General features: G+C 41.5%; 1 protein-coding gene across 5 annotated transcripts in view; it reads left to right on the forward strand.

Moving 5' to 3' along the window:
• Positions 1-20951, forward strand: part of LOC101029972 (collagen alpha-4(VI) chain-like) — a 120601-nt gene that overhangs the window by 98302 nt on the left and 1348 nt on the right. For all 5 annotated transcript variants that reach the window (XM_074405444.1, XM_074405442.1, XM_074405446.1 and 2 more), the window contains 5 exons: positions 1-494; positions 9831-9921; positions 12818-13501; positions 15571-15667; positions 16463-16692. In XM_074405444.1, the coding sequence (XP_074261545.1) occupies positions 1-494; positions 9831-9921; positions 12818-13501; positions 15571-15667; positions 16463-16692 (1596 nt within the window). The remainder of the gene's footprint in view (positions 495-9830; positions 9922-12817; positions 13502-15570; positions 15668-16462; positions 16693-20951) is intronic.

A 20951-nucleotide genomic window follows, 5' to 3' on the forward strand; every position in this document is an offset into this window, starting at 1 on the left:
GTATTTCCAGATGCCCAGCGTTCCCAACCGAAGTGGCCTTTGCCTTGGACATGTCAAGTGATGTCTCTCCATTGGATTTTGAGAGGATGAGACACATTTTATTATCTCTGCTGATGAAGATGGAAATAAGTGACAGTAACTGCCCAACAGGTGCACGTGTGGCCATTGTTTCCTACCATGCCAAAACCGATTACCTGGTTCGTTTCTCAGACTACAAAGGGAAAGCTGCACTCCTGGAGGCTGTCAGGAACATCCCCCTGGAGCAGTCATATGGCCTCAGGAACCTCGGGGCCACCATGAGATTTATGGCAAGACACGTGTTCAAACGTGTACGCTCGGGTCTTCTCATGAGGAAGGTGGCTGTATTCTTCCAGACGGGCTGGGCCTATGATACAGCTTCCATCAACACGGCCACCCTAGAGCTTGCTGCAGTGGACATCATCCCCGCGGTCATCACCTTCACAGAGCGGCACAACCTCCCAGATACCCTGCTGGTATGTAGGGGGAACCACAGGTGGGCAGGGGACTTGGGGGTGGGGGCTGAGCTAACACCTGGTTCTTACGTCTCCATCAAGGACCACATGAGGAATGAGAGGTGTTCAGGGGAAGAATTTCCCTGGAATTGATGTGTATGCAAGGAGTGAGGGCTCTCAGGAAGGCACCTATATTGCTGCTACTCCTAGTACCCACAGACTATTCTTGAGCACCTTTTCTGTGCAACGTGCCTCTTAAACATTATCTTACTCAATGAGTCTCACAACCCTGTAATGGAGGTGTTATTGTTTATATCCATTTCAGGCATAAGAAAACCAAGGCTTACAGAGGTTCAATATATCATCAAAGACCAAATAGCTAGTTAGTGGCAGATACTGTCTTTCTTCAGAACCTTGCTTTACCACTATGCTAAACTGTATCACTGAGGGTGTGAGAATAGCACTTTCTTCCTTTTTAAAAACCTGGACATAACATACATCCTCAGGTAACAACGTGGACAAAGTGCAGTGATTTTAAATGTACAGATGAATTAATTTTTATGTATGTTTAAATCCCTGTGACCGATATGTGGTTCAAGATTTAGAACACATTCAGTGCCCTATACGTTTTCTTCATGTTCTTTGTGCAACCATACACTCCCCATGGTAACTGCTTCTCTGAGTTCTATCACAATCAAGTACTTTTTTGCCTGTTCTGGACTATCACATACATTGGGTCATACAGCATGTGCTCATTTGTATCTGGCCTCTTCCAGCCAACATGATGTCTCTTCTTGTTCCTCTATGTGTGTATGTGGGTAGTTTATTCTTTATTATTCCCGGGCAGTATCCCATTGTATGTGTACATCACCGTTTATTTATTTATCTATTCTCCAGACTGTACTTGGCTAATCGAAACCCATGCAACACACTCTCGTGGAATATCTGGAATGACTTATCAGAACGAAGGGTGATTTTCTTCTTAAGAGACTCCAGGCTGCTTATGAATGTTAGCTTGGATCATGGGACACTGGCAATATTTCACCCGTTTTGATCTGCAGAAATGGAAATGTTATATGGTTTAACTTAATAGCTAATCAATCCAGCCCATTAAATTTTCTCTGAAGGTTCAGTGTGCAGCAGAAGTGGTAGGTGAGCTAGCTTGTTGACATAGCTTTGAATATGCTTCTAAGAATCAATAAAGTTGTGACCGCTTGCAAACTGTGGGGAAGGATGGACAAAATATCTTGAGTCGAGAAAGTTAAAATGCAGAGGATGAGTTCCTTGTTCATCCTTACATCCCTCTTGCCTAGTATGATGTCTGTACAGGGTGGGTTGGTAGGGTACATTCTCAACAACTGCTAGAATGGATTTATAAAGGCAGGGTGTAAACTAATAACCAATTAAATTAGAGATGCAGCTTTTGTCTTTGGCTCTTTCATCAATAATGAGGTGCCTTTCGACAAGTCTCTTCACCTTTCTTGGTCTTACTTTGCTCAGCTCAAAAATGGAGAAGAGATTGCAACTAGATATTATCCAGGCTCCCTTCCAGGTGTAATGATCAAAGCGCTTATTTCTCAGGAAGGGATTTCCTTCACATTTGGAGAGTGATACCTGGGATGTGATCACATCCCTCCTATGCTCATCGGTGCTGCTCTCTGAGAGGGGATCCTGGGCAGACAGTGTTGGGATGTTGCATACAAGTGATCCTTCGTTGCGATGTTCTTGCCCTCTTGGTTGTCTTACATTCTAAATAAAGGGATATAATGGTATGTGAGAAGGATGTGCCAGCTTGTGTACTGGAACCTCAGTTCTGTCATTTCTATCTGCTCGCCTCTTCATTTATTGGACATAGTCTTGCCCCAGGATGCTGGGAGACAACTTCTTGCTCTTTAAATTTAATAGTTTACAAAGGATGTTAAATCATACTTTCCAGCTCAGCTATAATGAGTAGCCTCATTTCTGGTGACATTGGTAAGGAGAGAAACGGTAAAAATGACAGCTGCATTCTCAGGAGCTTTCAGAAAATCCTCATTTCTTCACAACTAGGGAGATTCCAGCTCTTAACCTCCCCTACTGTTCCTCAGCCTTAGGGGGATCCAGTCAGGAGAGTGGAATATCTTGGGATTTTTCTTCTGAATTCTCTACCTGAAGGTTTTCTTTGATTATATGTGGGGCTTTGTCTTTCACCTCTATGTTATTTTGATTTTCAGAACAACACCCACATGCTAGTTCTGGGAAAATGATGGTTGTTCAATTTGAAGTCATTATGTAAACAGATGTCCTAACTTCACAGTCCATTTAAACATGCTTAGAGGCTGTGGTGCATATTGAAAAGGTTTATAAAGCCGTCCATTGGGCTGTCTCAGCCCTAAATAAGCCTGCATTAGAACATTTGGACTTTCTGTGCTTAATCCCATTGTTAAGAAATATCTAATTGCCTTACATCTCAAAACAAGACTACATTAGACTCATTTTTTTTTTTGAGTTAAAAAGCAGAGGATTATAAGGAAAATGCAATTTGTAAGCCAGGTTTCAAATTTTGTTTTTCTTTATAAAGAGTCTAGCACAGGTTCCCTTGAAACAATGCCTTAGAAAATAGCTCACTTTTATTGATCTAGGCACTGTTCTAAGATCTTACTGATTCATTTAATCCTCACAACAGTCCAATGAGATAAGTATTATTATGAGTCCATTTTTCAGATGATAAAACTGAGACACAGAGAAGTTAAATAACTTGCTCAAGCTCTGGAATTCTCATTAGCAATGGGATTTTGAATTCAAAAACAGGAAAAGAAGAGACTTTAGAAGATTTAAGTTCTTTCTCTGTATTTATGCATTTTATCTTTACAATAACACAATGGTATAGGCCTATGAATTGGCCCTATTTCTATTTCTATGTATTACTCTTAATAAAGAATGCCAAACAATGTAGTGCTAGCTATAATGGCAGACAAACCAAAAAATCACATTTAGAAGATGAAAACATTAAGAGAAAGGCTGAAGAAATTTTGGGAGTACATTTTTGTATAATTTCAAAATTCAGATAATTTCAGTAGAACATTCTTTTCTATTTTGGGGGAGACAATAAAAATAGATGTATTTATTTTTATTTTTAATTGACATATAATTGTGTATACTTATGGAGTATAAAGTGATGTTTTGATACACGTATACGTCATGTAACAATCAAATCAGAGGAATCAACATAGCTATCACAAGCTGGGAACATTTTGTTTTGAAGAAAGGTGGTTTTGAGTTATGCAGATAGGCCCTTTCAAAGGACACGGATGACCTGCTGCTGAAACCTATGGCTGCTCTGTTCTCCGAAAGGCTTTTAATGCCCTAGGTAGGGCCAACACCAGCAGCAAAGGAGAGAATTCGGCAATGAGGCTTCAAACCCTGGTTTTGTCCCTTGTGTAATCTGGGCATGTTATTTGGCAATGGGGCCCACTTAATTTATTCTCTGTAAAATGGGAATAAACTTATAGGATTGTTGTGAGAATTCTAAGAGATGGTACCCACAGAGATATCTGATACTTTCTGTGTGTTTACTCAATTGGGTCACTGTATTACCATCTTCTTGAGGTCCTAAAGAATGCCCTTTGCCCACTATTTATTAAATCTGATAGTGAGTGCCTATGGAATTCCAGCCACTACGCCATATGCTTTCTATGCCTTATCTTCCCAACCCCTCCCTATTCAAAATGTGATTCAGGGACCAGCAGCAGCAGCAGCAGCATCACCCAGAATGTGATGCCCTTCCCCTGATATAAGCAATCAGGATCTGTATTTATAACAAGATCCCCAAATGGTTTGCATAAACGTTAAAGTTTCAGGAGTATTGGTCTGAGCCTCATAGCTATGCTATAAATTATTAATGATAATTGTACATTTCCCAGATATGTGAAGGCCAGAGGCGAAGTTACTTGTTCTAAGCAACACAGTCCTGAAATTTGCATTCAGATATAGCTGGTTCCTAAGTCTCACTATGCAACCTACACCCTTAACCCAATGCTGACCCCTAATGTTTTCCAAGGAGTCTAGGAAGAGTTGGCTGCTTCATGGCAGCCTTAGGTGGGACCATGCCAACTGGCAGGAGCTGAAACTGGACTCAAGCTCCTGGGGTCAGTCACGGGTTACCTGACTACTCTTTCCCTCTGTCTCCTTCCCTCTACTTTTTCCAGTTTGCTGTCCTTGTTTCTCAGTCCCTTACCTCAAATTGATGACAGATGGTTTCTAATTCTGTCTCCCTAGGGTCCAGTTAGCTCTTCCTCTGTCCAAGGCAAATCCTCCTCTCTAGCACTTGCTTCTTTCCACGATACTCCCATCTTTCCAAGCCAAGAGCCTCCCCCAACTCAGTCCCAGAGATGAACATTGTTGCATGGCTCCTGGCAGCTTAGTATGACAACAAATGCATCAACTTTAACCCACAGGGTTAAGTTTGGGTCAGGGATCATGGGGAGTATTTTAATATTGAGAGTTAAAGTTTGAGAGTTGTCCTTGTACTCCTTGAGAAATGTTTTTCTGTCTATTAAACAAAAGAGGATGTTAATACAAATCCCTTTGCGATATCCTCTCCCCTCAATATACTCCTGTCTTTGGTACATAACTAGTCCCAACGAACCACAACTGGACATTTAGGGATGAAGTTGGTTGAGAGAATTGCTAAAGGTGCCGACTCAAACTCTAGTAAACTTTTGAACCTCAAGCAGACCTCTTGGTTTATGTTAAAGATACTCTACTGATATTTCCTTCTCTGTTGCTGATGGGACTTTGCAGTAGGAATCATATAGACAGTTTTCTCCTCTCCTCACACTGGGATTCTCTCCTATGCTATCTCTCTGCTTGAACTTTCTCAGGAAATATCTTATCTATTTTATCAGTGACAAGGACCGTGCTGGCAAGTCCAAAGTTGAAGTAATTAAATGTTTATTAGTAACAACTAGGTACAGATGAATCTGTATTAAATCATAGCTTCCCTGTGGACTTTTATCATGTTTTTGTTCCCACAATTTTTTTTTTTTTTTGCAAGAACAGTACAAATTTCTTTCTTTCTTTCTTTCTTTTTTCTTATACTTTAGGTTCTGGGTACATGTGCAGATCATGCAGGATTGTTGCATAGGTGCACACATGGCAATGTGGTTTGCTGCCTCCATCCCCTGTCACCTGCATCTGGTATTTCTCCCCATGTCATCCCTTCCCAACCTCCCCAACCCCCGCTGTCCCTCCCTTGGCCCCACAACCAGACCCCAGTGTGTGATGCTCCCTGCTGTGTCCGTGTGTTCTCATTGTTCATCACCCACCTATGAGTGAGAACATGGGGTGTTTGATTTTCTGTTCTTGTGTCAGTTTGCTGAGAATGATGGTTTCCAGATACATCCATGTCCCTACAAAGGACACAAACTCATCATTTTTTATGGCTGCATAGTATTCCATGGTGTATCTGTGCCACATTTTCCTTGTCTAGTCTACTGTCAATAGGTATTTGGGTTGGTTCCAGGTCTTTGCTATTATAAACAGTGCCACTTTGAACATACATGTGCATGTGTCTTTATAATAGAATGATTTGTAATCCTTTGGGTATATATCCAGTAGTGGGATTGCTGGGTCAAGTGGAATTTCTGTTTCTAGGTCCTTGAGGAATTGCCACACTGTCTTCCACAATGGTTGAATTAGTTTACACTCCCACCATCAGTGTAAAAGTGTTCCTATTTCTCCACATCCTCTCCAGCATCTGTTGTCTCCAGATTTTTTAATGATCGCCATTCGAACTGGTGTGAGATGGCATCTCAATGTGGTTTTGATTTGCGTTTCTCTAATAATCAGTGATGATGAACATTTTTTCATATGTTTGTTGGCATCATATATGTCTTCTTTTGAAAAGTGTCTGTTCATATCCTTTGCCCACTTTTGGATGGGTTTGCTTGTTTTTTTCTTGTAAATCTGTTTTAGTTCTTTGTAGATTCTGGATATTAGTCCTTTGTCAGATGGGTAGACTGCAAATATTTTTTCCCATTCTGTTGGTTGCTGATTCACTCTAATGATTGTTTCTTTTGCTGTACAGAAGCTCTGGAGTTTAATTAGGTCCCATTTGTCTATTTTGGCTTTTGTTGCCAATGATTTTGGTGTTTTAGTCATGAAGTCCTTGCCTATGCCTATGTCCTGAATGGTTTTGCCTAGATTTTCTTCTAGGGTTTTTATGGTGTTAGGTATTATGTTTAAGTATTTAATCCATCTGGAGTTAATTTTAGTGTAAGGTGTCAGGAAGGGGTCCAGTTTCTGCTTTCTGCACATGGTTAGCCAGTTTTCCCAACACCATTTATTAAACGGGGAATCCTTTCCCCATTGCTTGTTTTTGTCAGGTTTGTCAAAGATCAGATGGTTGTAGATGTGTGGCATTGCCTCCAGGGCCTTGAACAGTACAAATTTTAAGTGTGGTCATAAAGTTATTGTTTGTTAGAAAAGTTTTTAAAAAGATAAAGTGTTCAAATTCCGTTGAATTTGGTGGTTTTCCCGCAAATATTAATGGAATAAGAGATAGAAGAGTTACGTGCTCTGAGCTGCTCAAAAGTTGGCACATTGTTCTGATCAAGAGCAAATAGAGAAGGTTGTAATCTAAGACCAGGCTGTGTTGGAAAAGGAAGAAAACTCAGGGACATTGACTCTTTCCCTAAAACTTCGTTGCTCAGAAAACTGAAGCCAGAGGTTTATCCAAGGCCACATGGCCAATTATGGCAGATGAAGGACTAGGACCCAGGCTGCTGACCTCTAATCTGTTAGTGCTGCACAGAACTTTCCCTATGAACCATCTCTAAGACAAAGGAGTATGAATTTGCACATACTTGGGGGAATGTTCAAAGTTGTTTGAAGTCTTTCATACTACTTAAAAAAGTCACTGAAATTTTGCATTTTATAATGTACTTCACCCATGTTTCCTGTGCTTAAAAAATAATGTACACAAACTTAGCATTTCCCTACAACTGTTGGAGAAAAGTTGATGCACCCGGGCTTATCCCAGCCGCTTCATATCTCCTGACACATGGCCATGGATTCTGGGTTCAGAAGCCTTCCAGATTGCCTTGTGTGATTTCCAGTACGGCTAGCAATGTGTCATATTCCTGCCTACACTGTTTTCCCAATCCTTGGTGATTAATTAGGTCCATTTGGCTTGGTCAGTACTCAGGTCTGATGATCAGGTTGGCAGCACTGCACTCACTTTCCATGCCAGCTTTCTCCATGTGGCAAGGAGTTCCACAGATGTGCGCCATGCAGCTGCACATTACAGGTAGGTGTACGCTGACCGGACCTGTGGGAGGGGGAGCATTGAGCAGAATTCCAGAGATAAGCACAGTCCGCTTCTGGGCCTTTGTGCATGCTGTTCTTTCACACTAGAATGCATTTCCCTGCCTCTTTGCCAGTCAAGTATGGGACTCATTCTCTCAAAAGTGCCAGAGGCCGTAACTGTCATCAAGTTTCCTCTGTTCCTCTCCTTTGAAATGAAGCATCTTTTCCTGTGCTCCTAAAATATATTATTGGTGCTCTTTCTTGTTTCGAAATTCTTTCTACTCAGATTTTAATCTCCTTGAAGACGTGGCCATGTTATCTTTGTATCTCCAAATGGCTTGTTCATGCTTTCATATAGTCACTTTAATCAGTCTTGATTGATTTGGATTTCTAAGTTAGGAAAAAGCATAATTTAAGGTTGCTTTTCCATATGAGGAACAAGAGAAGATGGTTTTTGCCTTTATTCTTAGGAGACTTAGGACGGTTCCCATGGTTTTTTGTGTTACGTTAGTGTAAATATTCGACTCTTCATATTTCTTTTCCCACTAGGACTTTTTCTTCAAGTAAGCTGACTCTGAAAGACAACGTTTGGGATACATTACAGTCCCAAACAGAAAGAGCGAAAAGCTCTGTAATGTTAAGAAAATTCTTTTGCAAATTAACTTTTGACTGTCTATCTTCCTGAGGGCTAGCCTAACATCTTCATATCCTCACCATCTTGCTGCCTGGAGGAGGGCCCAGAGCCTGCTTGTTCCTGGGCACACAGATGAAGGAGGAGAAGCTGACCCTCAGCAGGGCCCTTTTCTGCATGCTTTGGCAGAGAGTAGATACAAAGATGGACCTGACTAATCTTAGACATCCACCTCTTTGTAAACCATACCTCAAATCTTGAGAGAAGCAATCTGAAAGCACTTCTAGTTTCATCGTGGTTGGACATTCTGCAAATTGTCTGTATAAGTCAGAGCAGGTTAACTGCGAAACCATTCTTTCCAAGTATCAGTGTCTTCACATAATAAACGGTTATTTCTGCCACCTGTCATAAGTGGATGTGGGCCCTTGCGTATGTGTCTGTGGGAGAAGGCATGTTTTGCTGCGTGTTGCTGTTTCAGGACCTGTGCTTCCGTCAGTGGCCCCCTTAAACCCTAAGGCCTCAAAACCTTTTTCTGGATCCTCTATACCTGACTGGTGGGTGAGGGGAAAGGGAGTCATGAAGTATAGTGCATGCCCTGGAAATGACATACATTACTTTCACCTGCATCCCATTGGCTAGACACCAGTCAGTAGGCACCACCTAACTGCAAGAGGGGCTGGGAAATGTAGTCCAGCTCTGCCCTAGGAAGAAGAGGGAAGGGGTTTACTGATCATCTAACCAGTTGATCCATGGACCTTGTTGGATTTATTGTTAATATTTTGCTTTTAAGCCTTGTTATTAGTTGTTAAATCAATCATAATTGAAAAGGCTAAGTAAAGGAGATAAACTGATTTACCATCTCTATAAAGCCTTCCCTGATCCCTCTTCACTCTTACATTCTGGTTGTGATATGTCTAGCTCTGACCACCAGGAATACTCCAGCAGTGCCTCCCACGTGGTGTCCACTGTTTCCATTCCAGTGGTATTTGACATTTATGACTGCCCCCTTAAGAGTCTGCCATTCAGGTCAATAGCTCCCACCACACTGCATCCTGTGAACAATTAATAAAGATTTATGAAGTTGTTAATAACGATAAAGATTATGAAGTTATATACAAACGATTTAACCTTGTCTCCTTACTCCCGTTCTGATGCATGGTGTTGGCTGAGTTTTACACATATCGGGAGCCTGAAGACCCATGATACACATGTCCACACCAGTAACAGTCCAACCTTCAGGTTAAATCTAGGAAACTAAATAGCTATAAATAAATGGAATGTATAATGCTGAGTTATTTGTACATATATTTATATAATTATATATTCTTTAAAAAGTATATTCATGTTTTTCTCATCTGAATGGGAAAACACATGGAAAAGAAGGCCTGAAATTACTCCAGCTAATTATAAACTTGAATGTGTGCGTGTGTTTGGATTAGGTGGATGGAACCAACAGATTTTACTCGTTCATCTGGAAGACAGAGCGCCAGCAGAATGTGGAACATGTGGCCCGCTGTGTTCTCTGCTACGGTAAGCCAGGACAGCCTTTAGAACAGGATGAATTCACTGGTGGCCGCAGGCTAGCTCTGTTGGCAGATGTGTATTCACTTTTAAAGTCTATGGAATTTCCTGTTAAGTCAGATTTCTAGTTTTTCTTAGGAAGTCAGACCTGTCTTGAGAGTCACAGACACTGCATTCCCATGAAGCACAGTCAGCAGAGCTGAGTCGGCCTGACCCCTCTTAATGGGGTGAGTGTCTGCTGGTGTCTCACAGTCCTCACCCCTTCCTATCTTACTCCTGGCATGTTCTGCTCATTTATCTGTCCTGCTAGCTGCTGGGGTTGGCTGGGCTTGTGGTTCCTGCCTTAGTGTACCTTAGTGTGATGGGCAGACCACTGAACTAAGAATTAAGAGTGATGAGTTCTAGGCCTGGAACCACCATTGACCAGCAGTGGGATACTGGCCAGTCATCCACTTTGTCTTGGTTCCCAACCCCCATGGCTGTATCCCACATCAGCCTGTGCTGGAGAGAAGTTTCTGCTGAAACACATGCATGCTGACATGTGAAGAGTTCCTGTCCACACCCGTTTTACCCAGCACCAAAGTGGGCAAACTTGAGGGGATGTCATTGTTTTCTCTCCTTGATCCACACTAAGCCTAGTATACTACCACAAGAGGCTTGGCTGTGACAGCTCGGTCAAGCCAAGTGTAGTAACTGCCATTTGTGAGTATGTCACAGGTGATGAACTGCTTTCACATCCATCTCATCTGACATATTGCCTCTTTGGGCCTCAGTTCCCTCTCCTGTAGAAACCTAGTGTTTATTGAGGTCTTACTATGCATCAGGCATTGTTTTGAACACTTACATATATATAAACTCATTTTTTCTTTTAAACCTCATAAACCACCTCAAGAGGTAAGTACTATTATGATCATCATCATTATTTCTATGTGACAAATGAGGAAACTGAGATTCCAGGGAGATTAAGTAATTTACCCAAGGTTACATGCTAAGTAAGGAATAGATCCGGACTGAACCAGGCAGCCTGGTTGCTGAACTCTTGACTACTACCCCTGTGCTTTGCTAATGATTCAATTAGGACTTTTTAACCTCTCTTGGTATCATAGATCCCTTCTGCATCTGGTTAAACTTATGCTCTCCTTAAAATAATGTTTTTCAATGCATAAAATAAAAACCAGAGAATTACAAAGGAAAATGATTACATTGAAATTATCAAAATACTTAAAAATTTTGATATAGTTATATATTTTTTAAAGTTTTATTTTATTTTAAATTGAAAAAGGATAATTATATAAATTTATGGGGCCCAATGATGTTTCAATGCAGGTATACATTGTCAAATGATCAAATCAGGCCAATTAACATAATTGTTTCAAATGCTTATCATTTGTGTATGGTAAATATGTTTAAAATCCACTTTTAAAAGCTATTTTGAAATATACAATACATTATTATTAACTGTAACACCGTGTGGTGCAACAGACCACCAGAATCTATCCTTCTGTCTAACTGAGACTTGGTACCCTTTGACTAATGTATCTCCTTTCCCCATCCACCTCCCTGCCCCCTGCCTACTCTCTATTTCTATGAGTTTGACTTTTTTATATTCCACATACAAGTGAGATCATGCAATATTTGTCTTTCTGTACCTGGATTATTTCACATAGCATAATGTCCTCTAGGTTCATCCACATCACAAATGATGGAATTTTCTGCTTTTTTAAAAGACTGAATAGTATTCCACATATGTATGTGTGTGTGTGTGTGTGTGTGTGTGTGTGTGTGTGTGTATGTATGTGTGTGTATATATGTATATATATATAAAATGTACATGTATATATAATATATGTATATATATAACGTGTATGTGTATATATATACACACGACATATATGTATTTATTTGTAAAATACCACATTTTTAACCCACTCGTCATGGGCTTCTTTATTAGCATTTTAAATGATAAGATCCAGCAGGTCTAATAACTGTTATTTCAAAGTATTAGTGAGTGGAAATAACATGGAGCTGTTTGCAACCACTGATAAGGAAATCAGGGATTCCTACTGGTGTCGGAATCACTAGTCTTATAGTGGTTTGTTGTGTTTATGCACAGTGAAAAGAAATGTTGAATTTCATTTCAATAGAGGTAGTGAAAATAAAGATGTAATTTTTTTCCAATCCTCATTCACAGACCCCTTGGGAGACTGTGGTTCCCGGGTTAAAGACACCTGCTCCTGCCAGTTTGGCCCAGCAGTGGGTCCCTAACACCACTGTTCATCCGAATACTTGCATACATTTCAAATGATAGATTCTGAGCTCCATGCCAACACTACCAAACCAGAATCTTGATATGACTAGAACCTGAAAATATACAGTAAAAAAAGAAAAAAAAAATTCTACATGCCATTTGATGCTGAACCAGCTTGAGAACTCTAAGACTATAGCTTTTCATTTAAAATTGGCAGTGTTTGATCTTTTTTTCTCAACCTTAAAAAAAGGCACTTCCATATGGTTGTTAAAGTCACTCCCAACTCTAGCAATCAATTTTGTTTATGTGGTTTCCCACTACTGTTGATTTATCTATTGTTAGATTATGATCTATTATTAAAATGTAATTTTTTTTTTTGAGGAAGAAATAGGGGTGGTGTCTATGAACACAGAGACTGGGAAGCCATATATGGCCTAGTGGCTGAAAACATTAAGTGTGCAATCAATCTCAATTCTTCTTTTGAGAAATGAGTTCGTTTACAACGCCCCTTGGCTTGCCACCTCACCACAGTGCCTCAAGTGCTCAGTGACAGCTGTCCTTATTGTGGGGGTCGGGGGGAGTCTGGAACTGTGTTTTGCATGGAAAAGAAAGGGATGCATGGTTTAACTCTGGTTTCTCCCTGCACTTCCTTCCTAGACAAATGCAGACCTGACCCGGAATGCCTGGCTGGCGCTCCGGGGCCCCAGGAGGTGGACGTGGACTTGGCGTTTGTGGTGGACAGCTCCTATGGAGTGGATGCTGACATGTACCGCTGGTCTTTGAGTTTAGTGGACGCTGTGCTAGAAGACCTAGAGGTGGCTGAGCAGCCAGGCATGTCCCACCATGGGGCACGTGTGGCCCTGGTGATGCACACGACACCCAACTTCAGGCCGGGTGCGGGTCGCCTCCCTGTGCTCGAGGGCTTCCACCTGACCACCTATGGCCACCGGATGCAGATGCAGAGACATGTCCGTGAGGCTGCAGGCCGCCTCTTATGGGGAGCTCCCGCCCTAGGCCACGCCCTGGAGTGGACGCTGGAGAATGTGCTCTTGGCAGCCCCTCTGCCGCGGAGGGCACGAGTCCTCTTTGCCATCGTGGCCAGCGAGACAAGTAGCTGGGACAGGGAGAAGCTATGGACTCTGTCCCTAGAGGCCAAATGCAAGGGCATCACCCTCTTTGTGCTGGCCTTGGGTCCAGGTGTGGGGACCGATGAGCTAGCCGAGCTGGCCTCCGTGGTCAGTGCCCCCTCCGAGCAGCATCTGCTGCGCCTACAAGGAGTCTCGGAGCCAGAGGTCACCTACGCTCGGAGATTCACTCGGGCCTTCCTGAGCCTCCTAAAAAGTGAGCAGTCCCTGGTACTGGGGCACCTTGGGTGGACTGAGGAGAGGAATGTACAGAGCCTGGCATTTGGGCAGGCAGCTGCCTGTTGCACATTCACTATTGCCTAAATGTTTGTAGCCCAGCGTCTCTGGGGAGCACCAGGGAGCACCCCATTTCCTGAAAACCCTGCACTATTGTCACCCTGACGTTGTATCAAGCCTAGTGATGGTTTCTTGTCCTGAACCTCTCATTTGATGACTGGGAGCCTCAGACTTCCACATAACTTTTCAGTTTTCTCATTCGTCGAGGTGAGAATTGCAGTCTCTTCCATAATTGTGAAGCCATATGTTCACGGAGGGGCTTTGAAAGCACCAATACTGTACACATATAAGGCGTAGTTATTGTTACTACTATTTATAACTGCAGTTTCCAACAGTATTTGACAGCGCTTCTTAAATTTTTACATGCACATGAATCTCCTGGGGATCTTGTTAAAATGTAGATTGTGATTCAGTAGGTTTGTGTTAGCGACAAGAGTCTGCATTTCTGACAGGTTTGAGAGTGATACCGATGATCCTGGCTCATGTGATGTTTATTTTCAAATAGAGGTTGACATGGCAGTGTGGAGTCAGGGGTTTTCAGGGACCCACTGGGAAGTAAGGGAGACAGGACAAAAGTCTCGGGTCTTCCATCTCAGGTTGGGTGGATGAAGCCAACAGTGAAGATTAAGGGGCGAGGGCTGTGCCAGTGGGTCCTAGCCAGAATTGTTCCCCATCCCCCTGCTCGAGCATCCTCACCTCCAATCAGAACTAGTGGAATTGTTATTGTTTTTTCTCTTAGAACTAGATGAATTAAATTCATGGGCAGTCAAATCTGTATCCCTAGCATGATAATGGAGATCTAGAAATGGGATGGTGAGGCTATTAGCCTGGTCACATTGTTAGCAGTTTGTCTTGGGTTTCATCCTCCAGTGCATAATTCAACTTATGTACAGGGTGCTTTGCTGTAACATGTGAAGCCTCCTTGTCCTTGCTGGGAGACATTAGTTTCTCAGTTTAAAGGCAGTTGTGGTAGCTCATTGGGAGCCTTGAGGGACACCTGTGCCTTCATCACTAAAAGAATAAAGGGAGTGTGATGGACATCTCAGAAGTACTAACACAGCATTTGTATCTCTCCAATTTGAGAGGTACAGAGATCAATGAATTTGTTCCAGTCCTAGCTCCGCCACTAGTTAACTGTGTGATCCTAGAAAAGTCAATGAATGTCTCTGAACATTAGATTTTTTTTTTTTTTTTTTTTTTGAGATGGAGTCTCAGTCTGTTGCTCAGATTGGAGAGTACAGTGCACTCTGTACTCTTGGCTCACTGCAACCTCCGCCTCCTGTGTTCAAGCAATTCTCTGCCTCAGCCTACTGAGTAGCTGGGATTACATGCACCCACCATCATGCCCGGCTAATTTTTATATTTTTAGCAGAGATGGGGTTTCACCATCTTGGCCAGGCTGGTCTTGAACTCCTGACCTCATGGTCCAACCACCTCAGCCTTCCAAGGTGCTGGGATTACAGGCGTGAGCCACCATGCCTGGCCCTGAATCTTAGATTTCTTATATATGTAGGGAGAGGTAATAGATGGCTGATGGCTTGGAGATTCTTTGAAGGAGAAGCAGCTTGAAGGAATAACTTTTATAATCTATTTTAATTTAATTTTACTTGATTTTTTATGTTGTATTAGGTTATATTTTGTTATTCTTTTAGGTTGGATTTTTCTTTGTATTATTTATATAATAGGATACATTTTATAGTTTTATTTTGTTTTATTTGCCTTTATCTTTATATTTATTTTATGCTTTATGTGAAAATATTTTATGTCTTCCTGGATTAAAAAAGTTAATGTTTTATTTGCTTTTATTTTTATATTGTCATGTTTTTATTTTGTTTTGTTTCATTTGTTTGATTTTACATTTTACTTTATGCTTTATTTGATTTTATGTTTTGAACTTGATGTCTTTATGAATATTTTGTTTTATGTTTATTTTATTTTAGAATTTTATATGATTTTATATTTAATTTGATTTTTTTATTTTACTTTTAGGTGGAATGAACCAGTACCCACCCCCAGAGCTCACTGAAGAATGTGGGGGTCTACACCGTGGGGACACTCTGCTGCAATTAGTTACACCTGCCAACAGGTGGGTTGAGGACAGGGTTGAGATTGGTCCATACCCCTACCCCAAGGGAAGAGAGACTTTCTCCCTAAAGAAAGGTCACATGCAATGCTAATCCTCGACTTGACCTAAACTGGGCCTGGGATGCTCCTGGGTTTGACAATTCTGATACGTATTGCCTTTCTTTTCTTCAGACAGGTTTTTGTTCTATTGCCTGAGCTGGAATGCAGTGGCATAACCTTGGCTCACTGCAGCCCTGAATTCCCACGCTTAAGCAATCCTCCTGCCTTAGCCTCTCAAGTAGCTGGGACTACAGGCGCACGCCACCACATCCTGCTGGTTTTGCACTTTTTGTAGGGATAGAGTTTCATCATGTTGCCAAGGCTGGCCTCAAATTCCTAAGCTCAAGTGATCTGCCTGCCTCGGCCTCCCAAAGTGCTGGGATTACAAGCATGAGCTATCACGCCCGGCTCTTATTTTCCCTCTTCTTATATTTTATTGCTCAGAGTAACACAAAACCAATATAAAAAGTTCAAAGAATACATGAGTGTTTAAAGGCAAAAAGTAAAAAAATTCCGTTCTACCATATCACCCCAAGACTGAATTCCATATCCCAGAGGTAAAATTGATAATGCCAAACACATCATTCTGATTGTTCAAACATGTCTGCAAAGCTAAGAAAATAGTTAATGCAATAACACAGTCATCAAGACATGCTCAAACATATAGCTTACAAATCACAGCAATATCAGTTGGGAGTTGAGCCTCTCAGTCCTTAAGGTTTGTGCATGCAGTTTGACACGAGTTGTTTCTATACAGGTTGCCCAGGAACCCATTCGGCATGCCTGGCTTGGCTGATGATTTGGAAGCACTTGAAGCAACAGACATTTTCCTAGAAGAGAAGACAAAACACATGATAACATCTGTACCTCAGCAAGAAGCCCTTGAAAACTATGAAAACAACAAACATGACACTGGAGGCAATGAACAAGAAACACCAGCAAGACGAACAGAAGCTAGGAAAGAAAGCAATGCAGGCGTTACCTGTGGTAAAAACCAAACGACTTCTTGGTCCTTAAGTTGGATTCACTTTTTTCATTTTTAACTTTTTTTGTTTTTTAATCCTGTGCACTGTGTTAGCATGCAAATTTTGTTTTTTTATTCACCTTGCTTACAATGCCACAGGTTCATGTATGCAGCTAAAGAAATTAGTTTAAGAAGCAGACAAAGGCTAACTCTCACCTGGCTGTCAAACTGCAGCTGGATGGAAGTGATTTCAGGGCTTACTACGAAGGCACACTCTATGAAGTGTCTGCACTACTTTTGCAGAGAGGCAGTGAGCTACCGCATAAGTGGTGGAGATATTCCTGACCTTGAAATGTACCTACTTGGAGACAGGCTCTACATTTTGGACACATCTAAACAACTATAGTGTCAATTCTGTATTACAGCATACAGTAATTCAAATGCCAAGCTACTTTTTTTTTTTTTTTTTTTTTTTTTTTTAGATGGAGTCTTGCTCTGTCACCCAGGCTGGAGTGCAGTGGCATGATCTTGGCTCAATGCAACCTCTGCCTCCCGGGTTCAAGCCATTCTCCTGCCTCAGCCTCCTGAGTAGCTGGGATTACAGGCATCCACCACCACGCCCAGCTCATTTTTGTATTTTTAGTAGAGACGGGGTTTTGCCATGTTGGCCAGGCTGGTCTCGATCTCCTCACTTCAGGTGATCCTTGCACCTCCGCCTCCCAAAATGCTGGGATTACAGGCATGAGCCACTGTACCTGGCCTTCAAGTTACTTTTTATATGTGATCAACAAATTAAGTGGAACATTAAACACATGAGAAAGAGAGACCGGAAAACTTCTCTGTGAAGTTTTGGAAAGTGATTCAAGATAGCTGAAACAGTTTCTAGTGAGTGGTGCAGTTAGTCCTGGTTACATTAAGGAGCGGTAATGTACATGAGGTTTTGACTGTGCCTAGATGATTCTCCATCTGGGGCTACTAGCTAGGTGGCCATGGGAGTTATTTACTCTCTCTGTGACTCAGTTTTCTGCTCTGTAAAATGGGGATTATATGAGTCCCTACCTCATAGGTTTGAGATGAAAACTTGATAATTCATGTGTTTGCCACGTAGTATACATCCACAAGTTAGCTGTTAAGATGCTGATGATACATGGTACCTTTTAGATTTCAGAGCAAACACATGTCCAAAATAAACAAAATCAGACAGACACAGGAATAGCCACCTCCTTAGGCTGAAATATTAAACATAGAAGAACTCACCTTGTTGGTTCTTATGTTTTCAGTATAGAATATCCTCAGGTAATCTTACTAAGGTAGTGATTTTCAGTCTTGATTGTACATTAGAGTCACCTGGGGATCTTTAGCGATTCACCTGAGCCCAAATCAATCAGAATCTCGGGGTGCGGGACTTACCCAGTGATTCCACTGACCAACCAAGAGTGAGAACTACTGCTTTATGGCATTCTTTCTTATAAAATCAAGATGGAAAGGATAGGGGAGAGCTTCCTGGTCAACTAATCCAATCCCATTCACAGACAAAAACTGAGGCGTGAAGGTACCGGATGCTTCTCAGCTGCTCTTGTTTCGTGGCTCTGGCCAGTTTCCATTCTGTTTTCATTCCAAGGCTATTCGGAACCCTCACGACCTGCTCAAGGTCCTTCCTCCGTGCCTCTTCCTCCAGCAGATACGCCTCTCTCTTTTCTAATTCTTTTCAAAAGAAATAAAGGTGACCAAGCACAACCTCCAGCAACTTCCTAAATTCCTGCAAGCCTCTCTACCTGCCCTCCAGTTGGAGAAAAGACCCAGATCCACCTTCACAGGGGGATTCAGGTTTTATGAAATTTATTTATACAATGTGGGGGCCCTCTTTAAGTAAAAGATTACAAAATTATTAAAATTAAGTGAAAAGTGAGTATTCCTTTAGAAGAGGCTTATGCAAATGATGTGCTCTGAAGCCTAGGCTTTATTAAAGTCATGATGAATCTGCCACACGATTCTTTCTTCAGTCCTGCAAACCCTCTGCACACACCATGCTACTTAGGCATGCACAACATCAACTATCCCTTCTGTGCTGGTGACTCTTCAAATTCTTATATTCCACTTTAACACTCTCCTGCGCTATAGCCCAGTGTATTCAGCTACCCTTCAGATGGCTCCACGGGACGTGCCATCAAACCAACTTAGTTCGACAAATCCAGCTCATCGTCTCTCCCACTCAGATCTCCTTCTCCTCCTTTATCAACTATCCTTATTTGTGGGAACCACCACTGGCCCAGGAAGGGAAAGCCAAAACTCAATATTATTTTTTAAAAACTAACTAGATTTAGGAGTGCAAGGACAGTTGTGTTACGTGGACATATTGTATATTGGTGAAGTCTGGGCTTTTAGAGTACCATTATCCAAATAGTGTACGTTGTACCCAAAAGATAGTATCTCACCCGACACACCCTGCCCTTATCCTCCCACCGTTTGGAGTCTGCAATCTCTATTATTCCACTCTGTATGTCCACATATACCAATCATTTATCTCCTACATATAAGTGAGAACATGCAGTTGCTGACATTTTATTTCTGTATCATTTCACTTAGGATAATATCCTCCAGTTCCATCCATGTTGCTGCAGAAGACAGGATTTCATTCTTTTTTATGATTGAGCAGTATTCCATTATATATATATATCTCACATTTTTAAGCCAATAATTCGTTGGTGAGCATTTAGGTTGATTCCATGACTTTGTCGTTGTGAATAGTACTCCTACACCCGCATGGATGTAGGTGTCTTTTTGATACAATAATTTCTTTTCCTTTGGGCAGGTACTCAGCAGTGGGGATGCTGGATTGAAGAGTAGTTCTATTTTTTGTTCTCTGAGAACTCTCCAAACTGTTTTCTGTAGCAATTGTACTAATTTACATTCCCACCAGTAGTGTTCCATTTCTCCACATTCTCAGCAACATCTGTTGTTTTTTGACTTTTTAATAACAGTCATTCTGACTACTCTAAGTGCTATCTTGTTGTGGTTTTAATTCGCGTTTCTCTGATGATTAATGACGTTGAGTATTTTTTTTTTCACATTTGTTGGCTGCTGAGATGTCTTCTTTCAGAAAGTGCTGATTGCCTAATATTATTCTAGTCGTCCTCATTTTCCTCACCTGCCGCTCTCTAACTGGTGTCTTTTCTTCCAATTCGTCCTCCTTCCAATTCCATTCTAAACAGCGGACTGACATTTCTAAAACACAACTATGGTTGTGTCACTGCTCTTCTATGGTTCCCCATTGTTTATGAGATAGTGTTCAGGTGCCTGTGGAAGGCACACGGGCCTTTACAGTTAGATGCCTGCCTTGGTCCCCGGGGCTTTACTGCCGGACACTTCCCTGCATATATGCCTTTTGTACCCCTTATGCCCTGTGATTTCTTCCAAATCTCCATACCATTGCTTACCTTCCCCTGACTGTACTTCCTCCAAAGTGTCCACTTGGTCTATGTCTACTCATCTTTTACTACTCAGCTCAAGTTTCACCTCTCCTTAGAGTTCGTTCTGTGCCCACAGTAGTTTTCAATTTTCACCGCCTCCTTTGTGCTCCTGAATCTGAAGCCAGATTCTGCCATAGCACCTGCTACGTTTCATTGCACCTATCTGCAGAAAATTAAGTGAGTTATTTCTCTTCACAGTGCCAGGGTGATCTTGGTATATTTTCAATTTCACTGTTACATCCAAAGCACACGGACAAATCTTTTTGGTTTTCTCCTCCAAGCAGGGCTTTATTATAAGACATATATGCCAGGAAACAGAATAAGCGGAAGCAAAATTATAATTTCACTGTAGCTGCTCTTTATCCCTGCCAGCTCTTTTCTTTTTCTCCACCTTTACCATTCTTTATTCCTGGATTCCATGGACTATTGTGAGTAAAACTGTTACTGCCACAGCATAGTTCTTCCAAGAAGGCAAAGGTTAATATTTACGGTAGAAAATAAAGCCAAGTATAAGACTGGGGGCCAGTCATAATTGCTTGGATAAAAACTTGTTGGCCTTCAATGCCATAACATACTGGTAAAAGAAAAATTAAGACTAGTGGTATTCTGAGTGTTAAGCTACAAGGATAACATAGAGATAATTAGCCTAAAGCATGAAGGACTCATTCACCTATACCTGTACTGACCAATATAGTAACTGCTACCCACATTGGCTATTCACATGTAAATATAAACAATTCAAAATTAACATTAAAATTTCAGTTCCTTGATTGCATTAGCCACATTTCAAATGCTCAACAGCCACATGGGAG

Source organism: Saimiri boliviensis, chromosome 9, assembly GCF_048565385.1.
Source record: "Saimiri boliviensis isolate mSaiBol1 chromosome 9, mSaiBol1.pri, whole genome shotgun sequence".
Classification (NCBI taxonomy): domain Eukaryota; kingdom Metazoa; phylum Chordata; class Mammalia; order Primates; family Cebidae; genus Saimiri; species Saimiri boliviensis.